At 38.4% G+C, this 25,781-nt stretch overlaps 2 protein-coding genes across 2 annotated transcripts; both read left to right on the top strand.

Moving 5' to 3' along the window:
- Window positions 1–1,278: 1,278 nt before the first annotated feature.
- Window positions 1,279–8,240, top strand: LOC135712133 (cytochrome P450 4c21-like). Its single transcript, XM_065235103.1, has 6 exons — window positions 1,279–1,402; window positions 4,339–4,673; window positions 4,749–5,013; window positions 7,157–7,283; window positions 7,352–7,528; window positions 7,596–8,240. Exons 1-6 carry the CDS (start codon window positions 1,347–1,349, stop codon window positions 8,211–8,213), a joined length of 1,578 nt encoding a protein of 525 aa, XP_065091175.1. The 5' UTR covers window positions 1,279–1,346; the 3' UTR covers window positions 8,214–8,240.
- A 9,200-nt stretch (window positions 8,241–17,440) lies between these two features.
- Window positions 17,441–24,406, top strand: LOC135712135 (cytochrome P450 4c21-like). The gene is made up of 5 exons (XM_065235104.1): window positions 17,441–17,893; window positions 17,959–18,214; window positions 23,150–23,276; window positions 23,345–23,521; window positions 23,581–24,406. Exons 1-5 carry the CDS (start codon window positions 17,560–17,562, stop codon window positions 24,202–24,204), a joined length of 1,518 nt encoding a protein of 505 aa, XP_065091176.1. The 5' UTR covers window positions 17,441–17,559; the 3' UTR covers window positions 24,205–24,406.
- The last annotated feature ends 1,375 nt before the right edge of the window (window positions 24,407–25,781 follow it).

Genomic DNA, 25,781 nt, shown 5'->3' with positions numbered 1-25,781 from the left:
TAAAAGAAGTGAGTTCATAAAAGAGCCAATTTTAGGTAAAATTGAGGTAAAAACCATTATTTTAAATTAGCTGTCCTGTAATGAAAAATAACTTCCCCCCTAATATTATTACATGAAAATATTCATTAAAGCATGTTTAATTTTATAACGTAATTAGTTTAAAAAACTGGTTGCCCCAATTTGTAAAATATCCACCAGAATATCGTATGTTTTGAACACATAAACGCTCTTAACATGTTGCGTTTGTGAGGTAGCGTGTTGAAGTATTCTAGAAAGTTGCTTGTGTTGGTAAAGAAAAAAAAACTCTTTCAAACATAGTATGCCATGCAAAAATCAAATAAAAAAGTTATGGTTGAAAAAACGATTTGAAGGGACCTTCCTTAAAAAATACTTGATATATCAATGAAAACGACGATTTAAACCATTGATGTGTTCAGCAAAGTTTGTGGAAATGATAAGATCTAAAACTTTGTGGAACATTTTATTTTTCTTAACCGCATAAAAGAAAAGTTAGAAATTTTATTTTTTGTCCTAAGGGATTTAAATTATGGACGACCCCTTTATCAGATGCGCCTTTTTTTCAAATCTAAACTTGTCTGAAGACACCAACTTGATTAAACTGCATCTTTATGCACTTTTTTAGTTTTTACCTGAAAAACACCCTTCTGGACCACTGTGCAGTGGATTTTCTTCGTCCTACGGATGAGGGGAGAAAAAGCGAATTTGTTTGGAGCGCTTCCTTTGTTTTGAGAACAATGAGTGTAAATATTCACCCAATGCGCTCTAATAGGTTTTGTGTTGTAGCTTGTGAACTAACGCATCAACACAAACGTATTACAAATTTGTGCACGGTCAAATCATTGATTATACTGATGTTTTCTGCTCGATAGAACGGAAATAGACGATTACGATGAAGTAGCGCTCTACCCTATCATTCAGAAATTATCTTATTACTCTTCCCTACGTGCGGACTTGACCGATTTTGTCGGTATTTATTTAAGTAAGAAGGGTGATATCTCACCAGAGGTGGATACATTCAGGATTTCAAGTGACAACTACTATCGACTACAAACAATGCTTATTGGTGGCATTTGCTTATTGATGCCACCGTAGTTAACTCATTTTCAGCATACCAACATACTATATGCAGTTGAAGAGTGCTGTGGAGGCAGATTAAAGTAGGTAAGTCGCGCTACAATGCTGACGTGTTTAGATTTTGCTGCTGTTTTTCTTACGTAAAGTAAACAATGTAATACGTTTGATTATTGCGTGTGTTGCAAACCGAATGAAATCGCCCGGTAAAGGGCATAATGAGAGTGTGAGTGATAGCTCTACATAGAAAAATCATGGACCATCCAAACGCCCATTGCATTCCGCTTTTCGGCCATCAGCGTTCTTCGAGGTAAGAGGTGGTTCAGTATTCCTTATTGTATCAGCAACGGTGATTTGATTCCTTTCTAATAGTTATCTTCAAGTCTACGCAAACAATGTCTAAGTGCTTGACAGGTAGCGAACCTTGTGTTTACGGTTCGGACTTATAGCGAATTTGTACATTATTCACTTCCAACCTGGATCGGGTATCAAGATCGGCTCTTTTTGTTTTCTGACAAAAATCAGTTTGATCGTTTGATGTTTAAACCTACCTCAGGTTGGAGTTCGCACTGACAAAAAACTTGGTGTAATACTGCGTTGGAATTGGTTCCAACCTCGATAATACACAATTTTGCTATTAGATAAATTTGGCAAAATTTTCCAATGATAGTGTGATCAGAAATGGTACTAATGTGTGAGCGCGCGGAAAAATGCGCGCAAATTGAAAGTTATAGTTCTTAATCAATCCAACTGAACAGAGTTTTCAACGAGTTGATTGATTAATTATGATTAATATTTGTCAAAAGAATGTGGGTTTTCATATTCCGTGGCATTAGAATCATGGTGTCGTGGCAGTGAATATGGTGTACTTGTTTCAGGGAAAATCATTCGACGCAACTGACAGCCACAGCATGCTGTTAAAGCTGATAATCTGACGTCAAATGCAAATGTTTTCTGAATTGGCAATATGCATGTCGTATGGTGTGAGCAAATGGCTCTAATATTTAACAATTAAAATAAATCAATGCGCAATGAAGCCAATAATACAAATTTAACATTTCAGAGAGCTTACTTACGTGGACTTTAACTTTTGTGTATGGATATCTCGATATGAGTGTTTTTTTTTTCTCTAAAAATAAGCAGGATTGAAGCATGGAGGAAATTATCTTGTGGAAATTTGTCACAAGTGACAAAATCGCTGTTCACAATATGAATTAACATTAACATCTTGAAAGTGAGGTTTGATAATTCCGTACAGTTTCCATTCTTTAAAAAACTATCAGATAGAACTTTGACTATATGTTTTAGTATTACTTCTACGTGAAGTCAACGATTTACATAGTTGAAGATGCTAATTTCAAATAACAGACTGTAGTGGTAATTTTTATACGATAGATGGAGTAGATGAAAGCATAGAGTTGATAGTTCCGGAACTATCAACTCTATGCTTTCATCTACTCCATCTATCGTATAAAAATTACCACTACAGTCTGTTATTTGAAATTAGCATCTTCAGCTATATCAGATAGAAATCAAAATGTGTATTGATCAGGCTTGTACATGCTCCTTACAGCTAAAATGCTACTCTAAGAAATCATGAAATTGTGTGATATTATAATAATAATTTGAAGAAGAAGTAAAGTTTGTATATGCTACATAAAACCTGTCAATTTCGCTTCCAGAGTGTCACAATTAGCGATTAGCTATAACGAATAGTACTCACTCATCGCGATTACTCGTTACAGTAAAACTAGCTAATTGTTACCATCTAAAAGCAAAATTAACAGGTTTTATGTGTTATTCACAAACTTCACCTCCTTTTTTTGCATCATAAATATAAAAAAAAATATTATTATAATATCTCATAGATCCTTAATTTCAAAAAGTAACATTTTAGCTGTAATGATCATTTTCAAGCCTGGTACAGGTATACCTCAATATAACGTAACTGTCATTTTTTACTTCCATCGCCGATTTCTCGCAATCGATCTTTCAATCAAGCAAAAGAATAACAACATCGGCCAGATGAGACAATCCTTCATCTATTGATAATAGTGATTTGTATGATTGAATTGCCAATTTAGAGATATCGGCAATGGAAGCCAAAAGTGACAGTTACGTTACATCGAGGTATACCAATATTGATAAATATTATGCCACATGACAAGATGTTGCAGGTGGAAGGAGATTATTTGTTCCCACGAGTTTTGTGTAAATGTATCTACTGACAATTGCATTCCTCCGTGTTTGGCCCTACACAAGTAATCTGATCGTCATTTGATATCACAGGTATATCTTACACTGAATTTAAGCAGCAAAACAGCTAATACAGGCTTAAAATCTAAAATTAAAAAAAAGTGTAAGGGCCTGTTCATAAACTACGTAGACAGTTTTTTTTGGGATTCTTGACCCCCCCCCTCCCCCTGCGTAGACAATTGTCCATACAAAATTATTAAAATTTGTATAGGCCGTGGATAATTGCCAAACCCCCCCCCCCCCCTAAACTGTCTACGTAGTTTATGGACAGCCCTTTAACAGGTTAAAAAACAACGATGTGCAACCAAATGGTACTAGATTATGGCGACTAGGTTTAAGATAAACGTTAATATTTTGTTGTACAATTTTTGTCAGTTGTAAACTGTCCAATGGTTTTGAACATTGTACATTTTATTTTTTTTTAATTTCAAGGACGACATTATGCAAATTTTATAAGATACTAATTCAGTACCGAGTTTTAGTAAAAATGTGAACATTACCCATAACACACAATTACGCATAGTTGTAGCTGAGCAATCGAATCAGCCTCTGGTGGTGAATAGAAGAACCTTACATATAGTGTTGAGAACATTCATTAAGTTCTGTGTTGTCAGATTATTCTGCTAAGTCAGTGCAGAGATCCGGATAGTGTGTATGATTATTGTTAAAACACATTATTATATTTTTTTGGTATTTCTTGTGGAAAATTATAAAATCAGTAAATAGATCGTTGGCCGAAGGAAATACCCAGATTTAAAACATATCAAACGATTTGGTTGACTTTTTTTTATGTTCACTTGGTACATTCCACATTGATGGTCCATTCATAAATCCAACTTGCATGCTACTTACGTAATGTATCCTCATTTTTTGTTCGAGATCTAGATGTTGGGGAAAACGACCTCGCGACCTCTCACATTTAGTGAATTTAATTCCTAATATTGGGGAGTTTAACTCGATTCTCAACTGATTTTGTACTGACTGTTCCAGAATGGAGATCACCCTACTGCTTTTGTGGATAGTAGTTGGTTTGGCTGTGGTCGCGTATCTTGCTCATAAATGGAAATACAGGAGCATCAGGGTTATTCCCGGTGCCAAGCCCGATTACCTCTTGCTGGGAAATATACCGTTGTTATGGAAAAAAAAGAATGTCTACAAGAACATTTTCCGAACCGAATACCGCATGTCGAAAATATGGTTGGGCCCAGTGCCGGTCATCAACGTGCAACATCCTGAGCTGGTGCAGAAAGTGTTGACCGAATGTCTGGATAAACCATTCCCGTACGATTTTATGGAGCTCAAATTTGGATTGTTATCGCAACGACGTGAGTGCTGCTATCTTATTGTTTGATTCAACATTTTCTTATTGTGTTATTGTTTTGTTAATTTATTACTTTTAGGTAGCAGCGTATGGCGAGAGCATCGGAAAACGTTAAGTCCTCTTTTCAACTTAAAAATTCTGAACAGCTTCATCCCTGTATTTGAAAGAGCGACCAACGACATTATGGAGAGGCTGGAAAAGGTATCTGATAGAAGAGATATCGATATGTTTAAGTATACCAGTCATTGCATTGCCCAGATGGTTTATGGTACAATGGTGAACATTGAACATGATTCGGAGGAAGTCCAGCACATCATATATGAGTTAATTGCGAATTTGGAGATGTAAGTTGTTGCTTATCAAATTTGTTATTTGAGATATTTTCTATAAATGGAGCTATTTCCAGCTTTTAAAGTAAAAAAAGCAGGACAAATGCAAAGAAAACGGTTTTATTTAATCTTAACGTGATTTGATCTGGAGACTCTTGCCCTAATTTCACTTCGTATTTTTCGGAGTATAATTATCAGCTATTGGAAATCAAACAATAACAAAACTGCATTTGCAATGCAGCAAATATGGAGAAGCAAATGTCATGCCTTAAATCGTAATAGTGAGCGAGATTGACTCTCTAGCAAATTCGAAGTGGCAGTGCAAGTCAGCCATTCTGCCGATGATTTTGGACTTTGGACCATATCACTTTAAATGATGCATCGTTAAAAACTAGGTATGAGGATTGGAAAGCAGATAACAGTTTATTTTCTTTTGAATTCAATGGCAGATATTGATACAGAACATAATTATAGCACCACACAATTTATTTTTGCTCTCCAAAAAAGGTTATTTTTCGTATATCCTTTTAAATTTAGAATTTCTTAACGTACAATAAATCAAATTAGTAATAATTTTGCTCAATTGTGTTCAAAGTATGGATATTGTATATGCTTTCGATTTTTGTTGGTTAAATTCAGCACGAATAAGTGACATCTGTTTTATTTTCTTTTTGTATGACTATTTGTGGTTGTATAGCAACATAATTATATGATTCTGTGTTACTTGACCTGCCTTTTCACTTTGCGGATCATGCCATTTTTCAGATGATGAATCAAATTAAAAGCATGTAACTTATTCCGTGCTGAATAGATTTTACGAAAATTAATAACATCCATGTTATGACTGTGATGTAAGCTCATTTAATTTACTGTACTTCAAGACATTTCAGCATCATAAAGGATATACCAAAACGAGGCGTTTTACTAAAATTGCTTCAACTTTATGCAAATTCTGTCAATATTATAATTTTTTGATACTTAAAAAAACCAGCAATCAAGATAAAATAAAACTTGGTGTATATCCAGCAGAGTAACTGCTCTTTGAACTTTTTAAAAGAGAGAAAAATGCGAAATGATATACTTTTGTCCGTTGTTGTACCTATCAAAGATCTCATCGATAATATTGACCTGGTAATATCGATATTATCACTTTTATGCATTTCAGACCGTATTAGTTTTCTCAGCGAAAAATTATCCCTCTAATTTTTGTTTCGTTAAGGCCAGAAAAAATAGTAACCACACACTACGAAAAGGACATGTAAATTTCAGTACCCTGAGACCGACACATGCAAGCGGCCCTTTTGACATAAGAATCAGTTGAAAAGGACGAGAAAATAAATTCAATCAAACGCACTTTTCGTCGAGTTACATATGTTTCAGTTTCAGGACACTTAATTTTACATGCCATGTTTGTTTACGTTCCATGATTTACGTCAAAGATGAATTACGTCTCGTGTTAAAATAGTAATTTCTAAGTGTGCATTAATTTTAAAAGTTCAATTACCATAGATATGTCGGTTTAATATTCTATTGTTAAATGAAGCGTTTTAATACAGTCATGGGCATTTTCTATTTTTACAGGCCTTTGCGATAAAAACTCTAAGGGATTATTATTAGCGCAAGAGTCAAGTATGGTGCAAAATTCGCCATGCACTGCAGGAATACTTTTCGGAAGCTTCTTAAAAGATGATCTACAAATGATACATACTGGTTGAATGCTAATTTTAAACTGCTATCCAATTGAGATGAGCCAATTAAACCAGCTTTCGGACGTTAAATAAATAGGTAGATAAAGATGGTAGAAATTAAAGCTGAATGCCATTCAACTAAGTATATATGAAGAAAAAACTTACAATCATGGCGGAAGTGAACCCTAGTAGCACCCTTGTTATAAATTGGTCTTGGAAACTTATATACGACTTATTTCAGTTATAAACAAGTTGCTGCAACTTTTTGGGACATAATTGTGCTAATTGGGAAGAGTGGTCAATTTAGAAATCGGAAACAAGATATCAGCTCAATCTTGAGATCGGTATAATGTAATATTGGTAAAAATTAAGCATTTTGTGGTATGATCATAAGAAAAAAATCCCATAATTATTAAGAGGGGTTAATGTCTTGTTAAATCTAATAATAAGAAGATACTGCTTTATTCCAGCATTCTTCATTCTATAGCAAAACGAATCATGAATGGTGTGTACGCTCTGAAAATTTTGTATCAAATGAGTGCAATTTACCGAGAGGAATGGCGCGCCAGAGCGATATGCTACGATACGGTGAATTATGTAAGACACCAAAATGACAAGCAATAGTGTCCCAAAAAGATCAATTATGCTCGGTATCTATTTTCTAGGCCATCATGATAATGCGAATGAATATACTCAACAAGCCGAGCGCACCCGATGCAGCCGACACAAACGACCAATCGAAGTCGAAAGCCTTTGTCGAACGATTGCTTACCATTCAACATAAAGGGCGTAGCTTCACTGACGAGGAAATTATCAATCATGCTTACACGATGTTGGTTGCTGTGAGATACGATTTAAAAGTGATTTATTTTCGACTGTTTAAGTACAACAAATTGTGTTCCATTTCAGGGCTATGAAACATCAGCTTTGCAGCTGACGAATATCTGTATGATGCTAGCAATGCATCCGGAGATACAAGAAAAAATTGTCCATGAGATAAAGGCGGTATTTCCAACGCCAGACTCTGCAGTCACACCTGAAACGCTCAAAGATCTTCCATATCTGGACATGACAATAAACGAAACTATGCGGCTCTATCCAGTAGCAACGCTTATTGCGCGGCAAAGCTCCAGTTCTCTCGAATTGGATGGAGTGAATATTCCCAAGGGAACGTGCTTCATCGTGAACATTGGTGAAGTTCACCGGCGGAAGGATGTCTGGGGAGCGGATCCGCTTGAATTCAACCCAGAAAATTTTCTACCCGAGCGAGTCGCGAACCGACATCCGTACGCCTTCATTCCGCTCAGTGCTGGTCCCAGAAACTGTATCGGCTACCGTTATGCTATGATTTCACTCAAGATCTTTCTGATCCGGTTATTGCAGCAGTATCGATTGAGCACCAAATTAACTCGAAAAGATTTGAAGTTCAAATTTCAAGTCACTTTGAAGCTCAAAATACCATATACGGTGCAAATAGAAAAGCGGAATCTATATGAGGAGCGAGCAGGAGCTGGATTAAACATATGAGCTTCTGAGAACCACGCATATTTAATCAATAAAACATGAAATTCAAACTATTACTTTTAGTGATGACTTTTTTCCTTGATTTGTTTTCCGTCGAACTTGTTTTCCGTGCTGAGCACAAATGCTACCGACGCCAGGGAGGCAGCTCCCACACCTGGACCCTACCTATCGACCCATCGACTTATGAACCGGGGACCAACGGCTTTACTTCCCTTCCAAAGGAAGGCGTGATCAGAGATGTTATGCCTTAGAACATTCTGGCAGCGCCGACTAGAATTGAACCCAGGCCTGCTGGCATGAACATTTAAATAAAATTAAGTTAAGTGTTTTTGTTTGTGATTGAACCAGCTGTCAATTCCATCGATGACACGTTAAAGGATTGCTCCGTTCACTCACTGATATAAACTATATAGGATTCTGAAGTTGTCTTCTTGACTTGATGAAAACTGGAATGAAAATGATTCGAAGAACGATGTTTAGCTAATGTTAAAGATAAATAAACCAATGAGCCATTTATATTACGAACTTGTGTGATTAATGACCCTAGTGTTGACAACTTGTCGCATTGGTCTAGAAGAAACAATGGGTCTGTTACCGTACTTGCATTTTTGTTAGATTCTGTTAAAAAAAACCTAAAAGCAAGTTCCCGTACTTTCTGTAGCAAATGATTTTCTTCTTTCTTCTTCTTATTCGCATTTCAAGCTTATTGCTTAGCGCATATTAGCTTATTGCGTGCTCTCAACTTAGTGCACTTCCACAGTTATTAATTGAGAGCTTTCGATGCCAATACCAATGCATGAATTTGTATATTGTGTGTCAAGCACAATGATACTCTATGCCCAGGGAAGTCGAGAAAATTTCCAACCCGAAAGATTCCCTCGACCGGACCGAGAATCAAACCCGCCGCCTTCGGCTTGGTAATACCGTGCCTTTACTGACTAGGCTATGAGGCCTAGGAACTTTTAACAAACTGCAGCAACCAACAACAAGAGCAAAAAAGTAGATTCGGGAACAGACCTGATCTGTATTGGCAATCAGCTACAACCCAGATTACCTTTTAATACCAACCCTGTTTTGAAGTCCAGTGAATTATTTGCTTAGACTCGTGTTGATTAACTGCTTTGCATAATGTCCACAACAAATCAGCCGAACTGTGACTTTTTGACAACCAAATTGACAGGTTTTATATGTCAAACACATACTGAGACTAAAAGAGACTTACTTTGACTCAAGCAAGGCACCCAGTAGTGCGAGACTACTGAACTGAGTCACAGGGCTGGTATGCTACTGGGTCATTCGGAGGGGCACGTGGAGCAAGATGGGCGGAAATTGCGGAGTTCCTTAGATTCGGTGTCGAACGACGGCAAGTGCTCGCGTATGGTAATGACCGCGTGGCGGTTCGGTTATCTTGACAATCGCGACGGCACAATGGCGGATTACTGGTTGTTGGGGCACGTGGAATGACGTTTCGACTGCGATTCAGCCACTAGATTGATCGTAGCTTTAGCTATCGGCGTCGCCCTTGTTTGACGCAAAGGACCACTAACGACACCGTATTGGCCACGCCGAGAAGGATCCTCTTTGGCGGTTATACCTAATGTATTGCTTGTCACAAAATTATACACCCTCCCTCCCCCTTAGAACGTGACATAATATGTGCATCACTCCTTAGGGTCCAATGCCCGCGGTAACCCTGCCCAAAAAGGTCTTTGAATGGTGATTAGAGATGATGTCCTTGACTGTGTCTTAAACCAGTTTCCCAATTTAAACCGACTCGCGTGGAAGTGCGAATTGAGCACAAAGGCACAACATGCTCAAAAGTACAGAAGTAAAGGGTGTACCGATTAAAATTCCCATACACCAAATCAAAATTCGTGTTTTTATCCGATTATCACCAAATTTTCAGGGAAACACTTAAAGTTAGTTTTGACATCATTAATTTAATTTACTTCGCCTTTATATCCAAATGCACAAATCTTGGCACTAACCCCAGCCATAAGGCTCTGCACAACCTCAGAATCAACAGTTTTTTTTGCATACTAACCCATGCTTTCTTCATTTCATTTACATTCTTCACCACTTTAGGTGCTCCTTCATAATAGCCCAGTATTTTTCTATTGCGCTGTTCCGGAGTGTTTGGGGGTTCCGATCTTTCGGCACGAAATCGACATCATTCGCCTTACACCACTCTAGCACGTCCTTCGACGATTCGATGCCAAATCCGACCAGAAGATCGTCGGACCGTCGTGAGCCTTCAGGAGAGGGAGAAACCGATTTTGGAGACACTCTTCCAAATACACCTGTCCATTCATGGTGCTTGCGGTAACGAAAGGCGTACTCCGCTTTCCGCGAGTACAAATCACTTGCCAAATTAAGAACTTCTTGGTGAACTTCGATATCTTCTGCGTCCGGAAGTTCTCGGGAACATCACACTTATCCTTGGCAGTAACATATAGGTTTCCTGGAATCTGGTTAAAGTCGCCTCACATATGTCTCGTCATCCATTACGCAGCAGTGTGGTTTCGTTAACTTCTGGTCGTACAACTTCCAGATACGGCTTTTTGCGACCGTATTCTGTTTCTCGTCACGGTTTGGGAACTTTTGAACCTTAAACGTACGTAGTACAACTAGAGTTTTGGTGTTCTGCGCGAACGTCTTGCTCACATGTAACTTTTTAGCCACATCGCGAACTGAGGCATTCGGTTTCCGTTTAAAGGCCCCAACCACTGACGGATTCTTTTTCAGATCTTCACTTCCAATCAACAGTCAGACGTATTTCGAACCGTTTTATGATACCAGATACCGTGGAATTCACGATTCCCAGCTTTTTGCCGATGGCAAGATGCGACAGATCCTTTTTCTCAAAGTACTCGTGCAAAACTTTTTCACGCACGCACTGTTCTTTCGTCGCCATTTTGAAAAATTTTACGCACCTGATGAAATCAACTCACAGAGTGTAAACAATACACATTAAATTATGTCTACGCAAAATGTCAATTAATTTTACCCAACGGATCAAAAGTTAGAGCAATTTGAGTGTGTGCGGATATTAAAAGGTACACCCTTTATAAAAGGTCCTGAATGAATTTGTATAGTAGAAATCCAAATTGGTACACTGTTTTAAGTTCTACAATAGATTTACTTCAATCTTAACTTCCAATTTCTAACTCACTTTTTCGTCGGTCACCACCCATCTGTACTCGATCATCCTCCTCCGGTTTTCCTACCACAGTTGATTTTTACACCACCCATTCAAATTTAAGTTAGTTTTTTTTACTTGGTTTGTTTTCCGTCGATCTTGTTTTCCGTACTGAGTACCAATGATACTATGCTATCACAGAATAGAAGTGGAACTTCAAATCAGAAAGTGGCTCCACTATTCATTGGCGAACACTAGTGCACCTAGCGGTAGAAGGCATCTTATGCCTGCAGTTAAGACAGGCAGCAAGCTATGATAGTGTGAGTGCGCATAGAAAGCCCGTGAAAAGAAGAAAAACGCACCACTTTTTGATCCACAGATTTATTTGCATTTGTTCTGTTCTGTGATGCTATGGAATCTTTAGGACATTAATTCAGCATATCGTTTACCAAAACGAATCCTGCTGCAATCCCAATCCTTTTATCCAACATTCCAGTGATTTCTCGTGGAAGTGCAGAGGTGTTCTCGGCTTTCATTAAAGCGATTATTACGTCAACATTTTCATACCCATTCCCTTCTTGACTAGCATTTGGACATGGCCTGCGCTTGTATTGCCTAATTTTAAATCACCACTTTACACATTTAGGATGAATGCTAGTTCCAAGCACCGTCTATAAGTTCTCTGTGTAATTACAACTAATCTGGCAATTCGGGTTGTCAGTCACGCTCATGTAACCGATTAAAAACAGTTGATTTTTCTGTTCGTTAATCGATTAATCGATTATTCGAATAAAAATCGGACACCACTAGATGAATGTGAAACATCTTTTAAAATAGAAGGGCCGTTCATAAATAATGAACAAATAACAACTTGAAAGTGACTGGGTTAATCAAAAATTACTTTCCCACGGTAACTGAAAAAACATGAGTGCTGACCGGTTAAACTGTATGTTTTTAATCTGTCAGTTGCCAACTCCGGAATAATTTTAGATTAAGGTGCATCTGAGTTATCGATAAACTTTTTTTCCTTGATTTGTTTTCCGTCGATCTTGTTTTCCGTGTTAAGCACCAATGCTAGCGACGCCAGAGAGGCAGCTCGCACACCTGGACCCTACCTATCGACCCATCAACTCATGAACCGGGGACCAACGGCTTTACTTCCCATCCGAAGAAAGCGTGATAAGTTATCGACTAAAATCAATGTTATGTAGATAGGGTTAACTATCCCATTTCCGGCCTACTAAGCCCAACCCGCACTTAGGCTTTCTTAATCTAGCGCAGTTTAGCACCAAACAGAATGTTATTGTGATGGCTTCCAAATTTATTTACCTGTCCGAACGTACGTAAGATTTGATAAAGACAAACCAATCGTTGAGATATTGTTAAAATTGTAACACTGCTTCTTGACGCCAAACTCGCCCTACGGATTCTAAACTCGGCCTAACGCATTGAAATGCCATTGAAACGCCAATGCACACCAACCTGGTCTATACAAGGTGTGGAGATCTTTCCCTGACGTTTGTGTTGGAAGGGGGAAAAATGTAAACTTTGCGGGAGACGATGGTGAAAATTTGCGAATTAAGAAGTAAAACAAATCCTAGTTATTTTTGCATGATGATTTTGCTTGATTGTATTCCTTGGGAAGTCGCCGGGAAATATCAGCTGGCGATTTATATTTTTATGATAACTCCTTACTTGAAAAGAGGCAAAAACTCACAAACAGGCTGCTTTTCATGGTATACAGTGTGATAATTCAATAATCAATAAATTAAATCTACCTTTAGGGCAAACCATTCAAAAATTTTGGTACCATACATAACTTCTATAATCCATATTAAATTTCTTATGCAAGCGCCGATCGCAACAAACGTTACGACGTCACTACAAGGGTGAATGAGTGAACGATAGAAACGAATCGTGCGAAACGAAATGAAAGCCGAGTGAAAAACGAAGTGCACCAATACATTTAGGCCTACAATTCCACACCTTGTATATACCAGGTTGAATGCACACTGGGCCAGGGATGCAATCTAGCGGAGCAAAATTAATAACTCCGAAATGAAACATTTCCGTATCTTCAAACTTCTCCTTGGGACGGCCAAAGGGTGTCGATTGATTTGATGATATTTTAAATGTTATGCGAGAGTTGATCCACGTCGAAAATTTTTGAAGAATAACGATTTCCTTTCAATGTCATTGGCAAGAGTTCTGAGTACTGGAGGAATATCTTTGTTATCGCCTTCGCTTCGGAACTTCTGTTTTAAAGCAATTAACGTTTGACCCACGTTTTTTTCCGTCTAAAGTCAGATCGACAAACTCCCGACAAAAGATCGCACGTTCTGAAAGATTTTCTATAGTTATTCATATGCGTCAAAATGTTTAAATTATAAAATATTACAAAATTGAACAACCTACATCATTATGCATTGATTTTCATGGCATACTTCATGCAAGTTAGGGAGGCTGCTGCTAATTTTTCGTGCATTTCAACTCAACATATAGGGGAAATGGATATAATGTCGGCCTAAATGCCTCTAATTCGGGCCCATACATAAATTCAGCAATCGACAAATATTTCAATAGCGACCAAAAATATGCATTAGTACCCCAATGACGCGTTCATCTAGATAAAATGGGCGATGGGCCCAATCTTAGATCTATAGGCCAACGGCCGACATTTCCACAACATTTTTTTTCTTAAATTCTATTTAAGTCGGAAACAGTAGGCTGTGGAGTTTTGACGTCTTTAAAAGAGTTGTTGTATTTTATCAAGATAAAAACCTTGCCAAAGACGTCAAGTCTTCAAAACGCCATTTCAATGCATTAAAAAAACTTTAGAAAAAAAACATATTCCACTAAAATGAAGAAATCTCAAAAACACCGAAGTGTACTTCTCTCAAATTTTGAAAATTTGTTTTTAGAGTATTGTTTATTTTTTGCTAAAAATGTCAGGTTACGATCTTCTGGATGTTTTCTTGCTTCAAAAAATATTTGAAACAGTTGGCGAGAAAAATTAGGTTTTCTACTTAGAAGAGCAGGCGGAAATACTATTGAAAAGAATAGTGTTTCTCATAAATTTTTGCATTTTTTGCTTCAAAATGCTGTATCTAAGGAAATACGCAAATGACTTTTTGCTGAAAAAATATGTCCGTCGCGAGTTTTGGTGGTGGTATGGTGGCCGACGTCGCCGTGAATCAGCAAGTTTACGGCTTGAAAAAGTGCTCGTCTGCTAGTCTCTTGCAAGTGTCGAAGATTGTGAGCAAACTAAAGGATGCCTCGCTGGATACGCCCAAGACTAAACGGGCGGTAGCTGGTGGCCGTGAACGGTTCCTGGGAAAAGCACTAGACGCGAACCTCTTCCCAGATGACCAGATGGCAATGCAAGAAAACTTGTTTTCGTTGAAGGAATTATTACAAAAAAGGTAATTGCTATTAGATATTTTTGCAAACAGTGACAGATAGCAGACAGGAAGCTCAAGTGGAGGTGCCGGGCAAATGTGTTATATCCTATACAAATGGTAAGTTACAAATTCGCTGCTATCGTCGTCGTAGGCACCGTCGTAGGCGCTGTCGTAGTCGCCGTAGGCAGTACCGTTAGTATATTTTGTTAGTTATTCATTACATACCAAATGTAAACTTAATCATATGTTGCCGTGTAGTGTTGAGATTTTGAGATGCTCGATAACCCTAGAGGAACAACGGCGCCGGTGGTGTAGTGGTAAGCGTGATTACTTCTCACCCCAGCAGGCCTGGGTTCAATCCCAGTCGGCGCCGCCGGGATGTTCTGAGGCATAACATCTCTGATCACGCCTTCCTTCGGAAGGGAAGTAAAGCCGTTGGTCCCCGGTTCATGAGTTGATGGGTCGATAGGTAGGGTCCAGGTGTGGGAGCTGCCTTCCTGGCGCGTCGGTAGCATTGGTGCTCAGCACGGAAAACAAGATCGACGGTAAACAAACCAAAGGAAAAAAAAAAAAAAAACACTAGAGGAATGAGCATAATGAGCAGAATTTCATGGGTTTAATCCCAAGCTCTTCCACAACAGAATAAACCACCAGCGTTGGATTCCGAGAGTATAAAGCGCAGTTAATAACCAATAGTTGAATTGTTTAAACTATGAGTTTCGGAAAAGGTGTATGCGTGATCTAGTTTGGAAGACATTGTTAGCTGTTTTCAGAGACGTCGATTCATTTGAATAGCTTTTTGTTAAGTCGCTCGTAGATTGTGGTAATGTAAGGGACACGGTGGCTATAGAGCAACCATTTTTGCTTATTGAGTAAAAGATCATGGGTTAAAACCCAAGTCTCATTACATTACTGAGTTAATCTATCATCCAGGCCACTATTGTAGAAAATTGTTAATAACAGAAATTCGAGGAACGATTCAGAAGAATAATAAGTATATTTAGACCAATGCGATGTACGCCTGATTCGGTTCGGAAGACATTGTTAACTACTTTGGAGGATTTAATTTCATTGTAATGGCTTCTTGTAACCGATATTGAACGATCGTCGGTCGTAGCTTGTTGTAATGTAAGGGGCACAGTGGAGCAGAAGATCGCGAGTTAGAATCCAAGCTCCTTTAAGTTACTGAGTTGATAGGGTCGCGTCATTTGCTTAACAGCCTTTAAAAGATCGCATCACTTCCCAATGTGAATCGAGATCTAATTTACCCTTCTCACTAACAAAACCGTCCTTCCCGTGACAACTGTGGAGATGCAGAGGTTTACTCGGTCTCTAGTAGCAACGGTTGTTGAAATAACTATCGTTTCCCTTGCCCCGATGACCATAAGGACGTGTCCGGCGCCGTTATTGACATCAAAAATATGGATTCTCCGGATTTTGTACACTGAGAATGGATTGCTAGTCCCAAGCCCCATTCATACAATAGATGGTTCTTATTATGATGAGGAGCTTTGCCGAAGATACCGCTAGATTGCATTCCTGCCCCGGTGTGCCATGAATTCACTTCGGCCGATCGGATGAAGATAAAGATTGATTTGGTTAGAGCGCTTCATTTGTATTTGAGAATATTGGGTGCAAAAATTCATATCACGCGTTCTTATTGACTTCGTTCGGTTGCATTTGAACTAAAGTATTGTACCAAACGCAAAATTTACCTGTTAACACCGAAATTGATTTATTTGATGTTTTCTGCTTGATAGGCCCAAAATGGGCACTTATGCCGAAGTAGTTCTGTACTCTATTTGCTCATTGATACCACCGTAGCTAGCGTACCAGCCAGCGTGTGTAGTTAAAGATTGCTGTGGTGGCAGAATGAACTACAGTAACCCTTCCATATATGTGGTGGGTGGTACCGTCCACCCACCGATTTTATCGACTGTTTTGAACCAATTGAGCTGATTTTCTGTAGATAACTAGTTTATGGTTGATACTAATCAGCGTGATTATTTGAAGGACAGCCGAGAAAAAGCGGAGGGTGGACGTCACCTGGGTGGTGTATGTATGCACATGTATGGAGGGGCTACTGTATATAGGTTTCGCTGAGAAGCTGACGCATTATGTTTTGCTATTGCTTTTCTTCAGCGAACTAAACGACTGTATGTTTTGAAATTCGTTTGATTATTGTGTGAGTTGCATGTGTCGAGAGGTGGGTGAAATCGCCCCGTTAAGGCCTTAATGACACTGTGAGTATAATTTTTACACTGGAAACGCATGGATCATGAGAACCGCGATTGCATTCCGATTTTTGACCATCAGCGTTCTCGGAGGTAAGTGGTGCTTCAGTATTCCTCGTAATAACAGCGGTGGCTGATTTCTTGCAGATAGTAATCAAGTCTTCACCATTGAAATATGTATAATTGAATTTTAATGTTCACGATGTGATCGAAATGTGTCCTACTCATCAATATCCGGTAAAAACTGTAGTCGTCATTTTGTCAGTGCAGTTTACAGTAACGTTTTCAAGTGCATATTGGCTGTATGGGTTTACTTAAGTTGAGAAAAATCTATATTTTAGTGTTAATAAACGATTTGGTTGATAGTTATTTCCTTAAATAACCACTTGTTGGTCCATTGACAAATCTCATTAACAATACTACTTACGCATCGTCGTTTCTTGTGCGAGAAACAGATAATGTGGGGAAAATTATAAATCTTTCGCAAGCAGACGTCAGCTCAGTAACTGAATTGTAACCCTAATATTGTGGATTTCAACTCAATTCTCAATCGGTTCTTAAGTGACTTTTCCAGAATGGAGATCACCCAGGTGCTTTCGTGCATAGTAGTTGGTTTGACTGTGGTTGTGTATCTTGCTCATAAATGGAAATACAGAAACATCAGAGCCATTCCCGGTGCCGAGCCCGATTATCCTTTGCTGGGAAATATACCGCTGCTATGGAAGAAGGAGAATGCCTACCAGAAAATTTTCCAAACCGAGTATCGCATGTCAAAAATATGGTTGGGCCCCGTGCCGCTCATCAACGTGCAACACCCAGAGCTGGTGCAGAAAGTGTTGACCGAATGTCTCGATAAACCATTCCCGTACGATTTTCTGGAGCTCAAATTTGGATTGCTATCTCAACGAAGTGAGTGAAACGATCGGTATTTTTTTATTCAACAATTTATTATTGTGTTGCTTTATTATTTTTAGATAGCAACGTATGGCGGGAGCATCGGAAAACGTTAAGTCCTCTTTTTAACTCCAAAATTCTAAACAGCTTCATCCCCGTATTTGAAAGGGCGACCAACGACATTCTGAAGCGGCTGGAAAAGGTATCTGATGGAAGAGATTTTGATGTGTTAGAGTATACCAGTTACTGCACTGCCCAGATGGTATACGGCACGATGGTGAAGAATGAAGATGTGTCGGAGGAGAAATATCACTCGGTGACTAGGAATTTGGAGATGTAAGTTGTCAATTTTAGGAATTTAGGTATGTTATGTGAAGTCTTGTATTTCCAACACCCTTTTTCTTCTTAAATTACCTTATCTATTGCACTTATGTGAGGTCTTAACCTTCTTTACGCGTTAATATTGTGTGGCGAATAAGGTGTTAAAGGGTCATATTGACCCATAATTTAGACTGAATTTGGACAAATCTTTCGTAATCAAACCTATAAGTTTTTTTTTTTTATATTGAAATAGTTTGCCAGAGTCTGATATTGACTTTCTGGTAAGTATAACCGATTTTAATACAATTAACGACTAGGCATCGATGCAAAATTAAGTCAGTATTGGCCACAGCTGCGATATGTTGGTCGCTTATCAAATATCGTAAGTTAGGAAATGGGTCAAAATGCATCAAAATAGTAAAATCAATAACTCACTTAGGATGGATGTTCCGGATACCGGATCCAGTGGCCACAATCATCTTTCTCACAAGAATGGTGATGGGGCATATCAAATAGGCTGCTCGCTAACCTGGCCTTCTAAAAAGCTTCCGTAGTAGGCAAAGTTGTTCAGGACTCTAACGGTTTCCCAAAGATAGACATACTAGTACCATGCAGTGCCAAAATTGTGATCGGAAGGTTTCAATCACCTGAACTACTTTTCACAAGACAGCAACTTTATAGATTATCAAGATATCAATATTTAGCTCATACACGTGGTTCACGAGCACACCATTTAGAAGGTCTTGGGTAGCTGAATAACTATCGCGAAGACGGAAACTTCCTATGTGATCAAGATTTTAAGATATAGATTATACAGGAAACTGACTAGCACATTAACACCGTGGTGAGAAATTCTGAACTGCTGTTTACCCACTGTACAACTTTGCCGAAGACAGTTACATTCTTTGTGGCCAAAAGCATGACATATTCCATGTGATCATCTTACCACTTGATTAGCTTGTACTTATTTTGTTTCATCATAAAATATTATCTTATTAAAATTAAATATTCCTAAGTTCAGTATAATAATGGAACGCTCTAAAGATCAATATTGATATATTATACCTATTGCTGCAATTTTGTATGGATTTGGTTGAATTGTACTTAAGGCTTAAGGTGGCTATCTTACTCCGTCCACGGTTGAACTCCTCTTCTTCTTTATCTACCCAGATCTAAGGTTCCTTTTCTGAAAACAACTATCACAAATCTGAGCTTATGTTTGGAATAGACAAGCTCAGGTAGTTTAACCCTCCGTTACTCGCGCTGTTGTACTTTGTACAACACACATGAGTTTTCCATTGCCATTTTGTTGCTGAGCTACTAATCGATCTGAAACCAACGAGTATTCCTCAAAAAACTGATTTTGATCTAAACAAGCTAAACTTTGATTACAGTAAACACCTAAAAATGCGGATAATAGGGAAAATGTAAATGGAAACCGCGTAAACTGTGACCATACTACGTGGGATTTGACTTAATTTATTACAACATGGAATGTATCGAGATCCTGACCAGATAGAAAGTTACTGTCTCCAACAAAGTTGTTCAGGAGATCATAGCCACGTCGCTGGTGGACAGTAGTTCATAATTGTTCCACTACGTAGCGCTAGTATACATGTGAAATTCTTGCATGTGATATATTCAGATAGAAAGATACTGTCTTTCACAAAGTTTTTCAGGAGGTCAAAGCCTATTGCTTGGTGCTCAATAGTTCAGAATTTGCTCACTACGCGACGCTAGTCTACACGTGAAATTCTCATAAAATATCACGAGTTCCCGACCAGATAGAAAGGTACTCTCTTTTTTCATAGTTGTTCAGGAGGTCAAGGCCTTTTCGCAGGTGGACAGTATTTCAGAGTTTTCTTACTTCATGGCGCTACTATACATGTAAAGTTCTCGCATATAAAATATATCTAGATCCTAACCAGATAGAAAGTAAATGTATTGGGCAAAGTTCTTCAGGAAGTCAAGATCTTTCTGTTGGGTGACAATAGTTCAGAATTTGCTCACTATGCGGCGCTAGTATATACGTGCCTTTCTCGCATATTCAGCTCGAGATCTTGATCAGCTAGAAAGTTGCTGTCTTCGGCAAAGTTGTTTAGGGGGTCAAGACTTTTTGGCGTGTAGACAGTAGTTAAGAATTTTCTCACCACGTGGCAATTTTTTCGCTGAGATCCAGCAAAATAAAATTCCGACCTGCTTGGTGGTGCCCATCTCGGCAAAAAAAATCTAAGTGTGTAGGTACATCCAAAGTCATAAACAAAAAGGCCTGATAATATGAAATTATCATCCCTTTCATTATACCGCTATTCCTACGCAGCTAGGAGTGTGACGTCGAATTTATGGTTACATACAACTTATCCTAAATCTAAACGAGAAGAATCTACTCAGTTCGTCTAAAATGTGTAATGTAATGTAAAATGTATAAAATATATACACACGAGTTAGCCAGTCGAGTCATAGAACTATCTCAGTCGTGAGATTGCTTTACTCAGTTGTCTGGAGAAATTTCCAAAAGCGTAGATCATTCAGCGCTGAGTAACCTACACTCCCGATCATAAGCTTAAATACATCCCCAAAATACATGCAAATGTGTTTTGTTCAAGCTCTCTCATTTTAGGTCCAATTTTTGATCTCCTTAGGTTATTTGAATGGTATGAATGGTACATAACATAACATAACACATTTGCATGTTTTTGGGGTGTCCTTAAACTTATAATCGGGAGTGTACGGTTTTATCGATTTCTCCATTCAACTGAGCAAAAGTGCCTCACTCTCTGAGTTAGTCTCGTTTTCCCTGCACACGTAAATACAGGGATTTTTTTTTTGTTCTAGACCCCTCGATAAGACATTTTGAAATTAGCCTAAAATGAAAGGGAGACTCTAAACATTCATTTGGTGGAAGTTTCAGCGATATTGATCTTTTAAGATAATGTTTTCCATCTGAGATACGTGTTACCACTAATTTATAAGAGGTATACAAGTGGAACGACTCACCCCAATTTATGTATCCACAAATCTGCATGAAAATCATCACCAGTAAAAGAAATCCAGAATACATTTGTCTTATCCCACTAAGGCTGATGAAAATTGTATTTTTATTTTATGGTATTTGATATGCGAGAATTGCCCACCAAGTTTTGAGAAATTTCTGAACTACTTTTCATCAGCCAAAAGATCTTTATCTCCTTAACAGCTTTGCCAAAAACAGTAAATATCTAGCTGTTCAGGATCTCGACATATTATTTATGCGAAGATTTCACGTATATCCTAGCGCCGCGTAGTGAGAAAATTCTGTACTGTCGACCAACGAAAAAGTTTTGATCTGCTGAACAACTTTGCCGATGACTGTTTAGCAGGTCTCGAAATATATCTAATGTTAGAATTGCACGTGTATACAAGCGGAATGATGTGAAAAAAAATGAATTTCTGTCCACCAGGCAAAAGGCCTTGGCTCCCTGAACAACTTTTCCCAAGACAGTAACTTTCTACCTGGTCAGGATCTCGAAACAAACCACATGTGAGAATTTCACGTGTATACTAGAGCTACATAGTGAGAAAATTTTGAACTACTTTTCACTAGCGAAAAAGTTATGACCTCTTGAACAACTTTGTCGACGACAGTAACTTTTTATCTGAGCAGAATCTCGAGATATTTTACATGCGAGCATTTCGCGTGTATACTAAAGCCACGTAGTGTGAAAATTCTGAACTATTGTGCACCAAGCAATAGGCATTGACCTCATGAACAACTTTTTCGAAGACAGTAATTTTCTACCTGTTCAGGATCTCGAGCTACAGCATAAATACGCGAGAATTGTACACGTTTACTATCGCCACGTGGTGAGAAAATTCTGGGCTACTGTCCACCAGCGGAAAGTCTTGACCCCCTGAACAAGTTTGCCGGAAAACAGTAACTTTCTATCTGCTCAGGATATCGAGCTATTGTATATGCGAGAATTGTATGTGTATACTAGCACCGCGTAGTGAGAAAATTCTAAACAACTGCCTACGAACGAAAAGATCTTGACTTCCTGAACAACTTTGCCAAAGACATTTACTCTCTATTCGGTCAGGATCTAGTTATGTATCACATGCGAGAACTTAACATGTATACAAGCGCTACCTAGTGAGAAGATTCTGAAATACTGTTCACCAGCGAAAAGTTTATGATCTTCTGAACAGCTTTGCCGAAGACAGTAATTTTCTATCTGGTCAGGATAGAGATATTAAATATGAGAATTTCACGTGTAAACTACCGCCACGTAGTGAGAAAATTCTGAACTACTGTCCACCAGCCAAAAAGTCTTGACTACCTGAACAAGTTTGCCGAAGACAGTAACTTTCTATCTGCTCAGGATCTCGAGCTATTGTATATGCGTAAATTGCACGTATATACTAGCGCCACGTAGTGAGAATTTTTTGAACAACTCTCCACCAGCAAAAAGGTTATGATCTCTAGAACAACTTTGCCGAAGACAGTAACTTTCTATCTGGTCAGGATCTCGAGATTTTCCAAGTCAAATCCCACGTAGTACGGACACCGTTTACGCGGTTTCCATTCACATTTTCTCGATTATCCGCATTTTTTGTTGGTTAACTGTGGTAAAAGTTTAACATGTTTAGTTAAAAACAAGTTTTTTAAGGAATACCCGTTGGCTTCAAATCAATTGGTAGCTCGGCTGCAAAATGGCAGTGGAAAACTCACACTGTAGTACAAAGTACAACGCGCGAGAACTCGTGTTACAAAAGTTGGCGCGAGTAACGGAGGGTTAACTTTCCCTATGAACTGTTGTGGTTGATTTAGATCTTCCGGTTTTGGTTTTATAACAAAATCAAACTACTAAAAGTCAGACATTATTTGTAATGCCATGGAAAAGAAGTTTTTGGATACCAAATCAACGATTTCCATTTAATAAGTGCGTAATTTTGTAAACTGCTTTGTTCCAGCATTCTGGGTGCGGTGGGGAAACGAATCATGAATGGTGTGTATGCTCTGAAAACTTTGTACAAAATGAGTGCACTATACCGAGAAGAATGGCGCTCCAGAAAGATATGCTACGAAACGGTGAATGATGTAAGGCACCAAAGTGACAAGCAGCAGTGACCCAGAAAGATCAATTACGCTCGGTATCTGTTTTCTAGGGCATCATGCAAATCCGAATGAATATCCTCAGCGAGCAGAGTGCACCCGCTGCAGCTGACAGAGAGGACCCATCAAAGTCGAAAGCCTTCGTCGAACGATTGCTCACCATTCAGCATAAAGGGCGTAGCTTCACTGACGAGGAAATTATCAATCATGCTTACACGATGTTGGTTGCTGTGAGATACGATTGATTAGTGATTTAGTTTCAACTTTTTACCACTGTGTTCCGTTTCAGGGTTACGAAACATCAGCTTTGCAACTGGCGAATACCTGTATGATGTTAGCGATGCATCCGGAAATACAGGAAAAAATCGTCCATGAGATCAAGACGGTGTTTCCAAAACCAGACTCTGCAGTCACACCGGAAGCGCTCAAAGATCTTCCATATCTGGACATGACAATAAATGAAACTATGCGGCTCTATCCGGTGGTACCGCTAATTGCACGACAAAGCTCCAGTTCTCTCGAATTGGATGGAGTGCATATTCCCAAGGGAACGTGCTTCATCGTGAACATTGGTGCAATTCACAGGCGGAAGGAGGTCTGGGGAGCGAATCCGCTTGAATTCAATCCAGAAAACTTTCTACCCGAGCGAGCCGTGAACCGACATCCGTACGCCTTCATTCCGCTCAGTGCCGGTCCTAGAAGCTGTCTTGGCTACCGGTACGCTATGATTTCGCTGAAGGTCGTTCTAATCCGCCTATTACAACAGTATCGATTGAGCACCAAATTGACTCGAAAAGATTTAAAGTTCAAATTTCAAGTCACTTTGAAGCTCAAAATACCGTATACGATACAAATAGAGAGTAGGAATCTATACGAGGAACGAGCAGGAGCTGGAGCCTCGGCGTTATTTTGATATGATTGTCATTTAAGCTGTTGGAGGATTTAGCAAATTTGGCAATAAAACAGACATAAAATTCAGCTTAATAGGGTTTGTTTTCACCACTGCATTTTTTTATTCCAATTATTTGCATTGAAATGAACCATTGAAAGTTAGTCAAAGAGATCTATCACATGGCATGGATTTCATAATCGATTATGACTGTTAATATTAGGTTCGGAAATGTTCAACCTTAGTTGAAACAATTAAATTTCTCAAAACTCCAAGCATTTGAAATCAAACTAATCGCATTTCATGGTTTACAACTTTCTCTTGCAACATGTTGACGAGTTTTTAGTACATTCGTAGCTAGAACGATTTTTTTCGGAAGAGTGTTCAAAACGAACTAAAAAAAAATTTCAAGCAAATTTGCTCATAAACCATATGTCTAGTGCCTGATTTGATCACTTTTCGGTTTTTATGAGGGTGTATCTAAAAAAAATAATGTTTTCTCTGATTTGTGCCTTCCTCAAAATTGGTCTTTGCTCGCTTTCTACTCTCTATATACAATCTTCGCACTGCCGTTTTCTAACAGCACTATTTACTCTATACCTTCATCTCCTCTGCTATCGTATAAAATGACAACTTTAAGTCTGATATTTGACGTTAAGCATGTTCAACTAAGTAAGTCGTTAACTTCACGCATGGAGTAACACAAGTTTTTTTTTTGATTCTAAGTTTTTTGTTTAACAAAAGTTGCGTAAGAAAGACTTCTAGATCAAGTATCAGCTTAAGTTTTTACAAAAGGCAGCAAGTTATGCGATACGTAACACTAACCATGTAAAATTAAAGGAAACGGAGTAAATAACTATTTTTCACTAAATGGATGTTTCGGACCGCATTGCAATGAAGTAAAAGTTCGCAAACTTAACGACAGTTTTAGAGAAGTTTGCACTACAAATCTTTAAATACCCCATGATGGTGTGAAGGATATAAAGAAACCACATGTTTGTGCGCAGATATTGCCAGTACTTGGTGATAGTGTTTTTTTTTCACAATTAATACAGTAAGTTCGCAATTTGGTAAAAATGTATAATGTATCATCCCGAAGCACACGTTTGCCTATAATTCTTCGAAAACGTCTCCAATTTTTGTTGTTTTTTTGGGGAAAAGTCTGGCTCTAATATACCTTCCAAACAAGTACCAAAACAATGAGTTTTATGTTGCACAGGCGTCGAAAACCTCAAAATGAACTTTCTCCCCACTACAATGTTTGCCCTACATTACTCTAATGGTCATCAAATACATTAAGCAGATAATCAAGTGTCTTGCCGCTTAGTATCACTTGGGATCAGTGATATTTCCTCGCATAACAACAAATCAAATCATGCATCGTATTATACACCTGGGAACCTATCTACAATCGCAGGGAAATTAGAACAACATCAACTAAGGAAGGGGCAGGGAATATGATGAGGAAACTTTGTTCGGCAATACAGATTAAGGTAAAGCTCATATGAAAACTAATGGAAATATAATTAAATTAAAAAAAGGAATGGTCTCCCTTAAATGATCTGCAACAAGCCTGCCATTTCATGTTTTCGGATCTATTT

This window comes from Ochlerotatus camptorhynchus, unplaced genomic scaffold (assembly GCF_037179485.1).
Source record: "Ochlerotatus camptorhynchus isolate MF236.1 unplaced genomic scaffold, CSIRO-AGI_Acam_v1.1 ptg000458l, whole genome shotgun sequence".
Lineage (NCBI taxonomy): Eukaryota > Metazoa > Arthropoda > Insecta > Diptera > Culicidae > Ochlerotatus > Ochlerotatus camptorhynchus.
The sequence above is the reverse complement of the archived record's forward strand: the minus strand, read 5'-3'. Positions and strand labels throughout refer to the sequence as shown.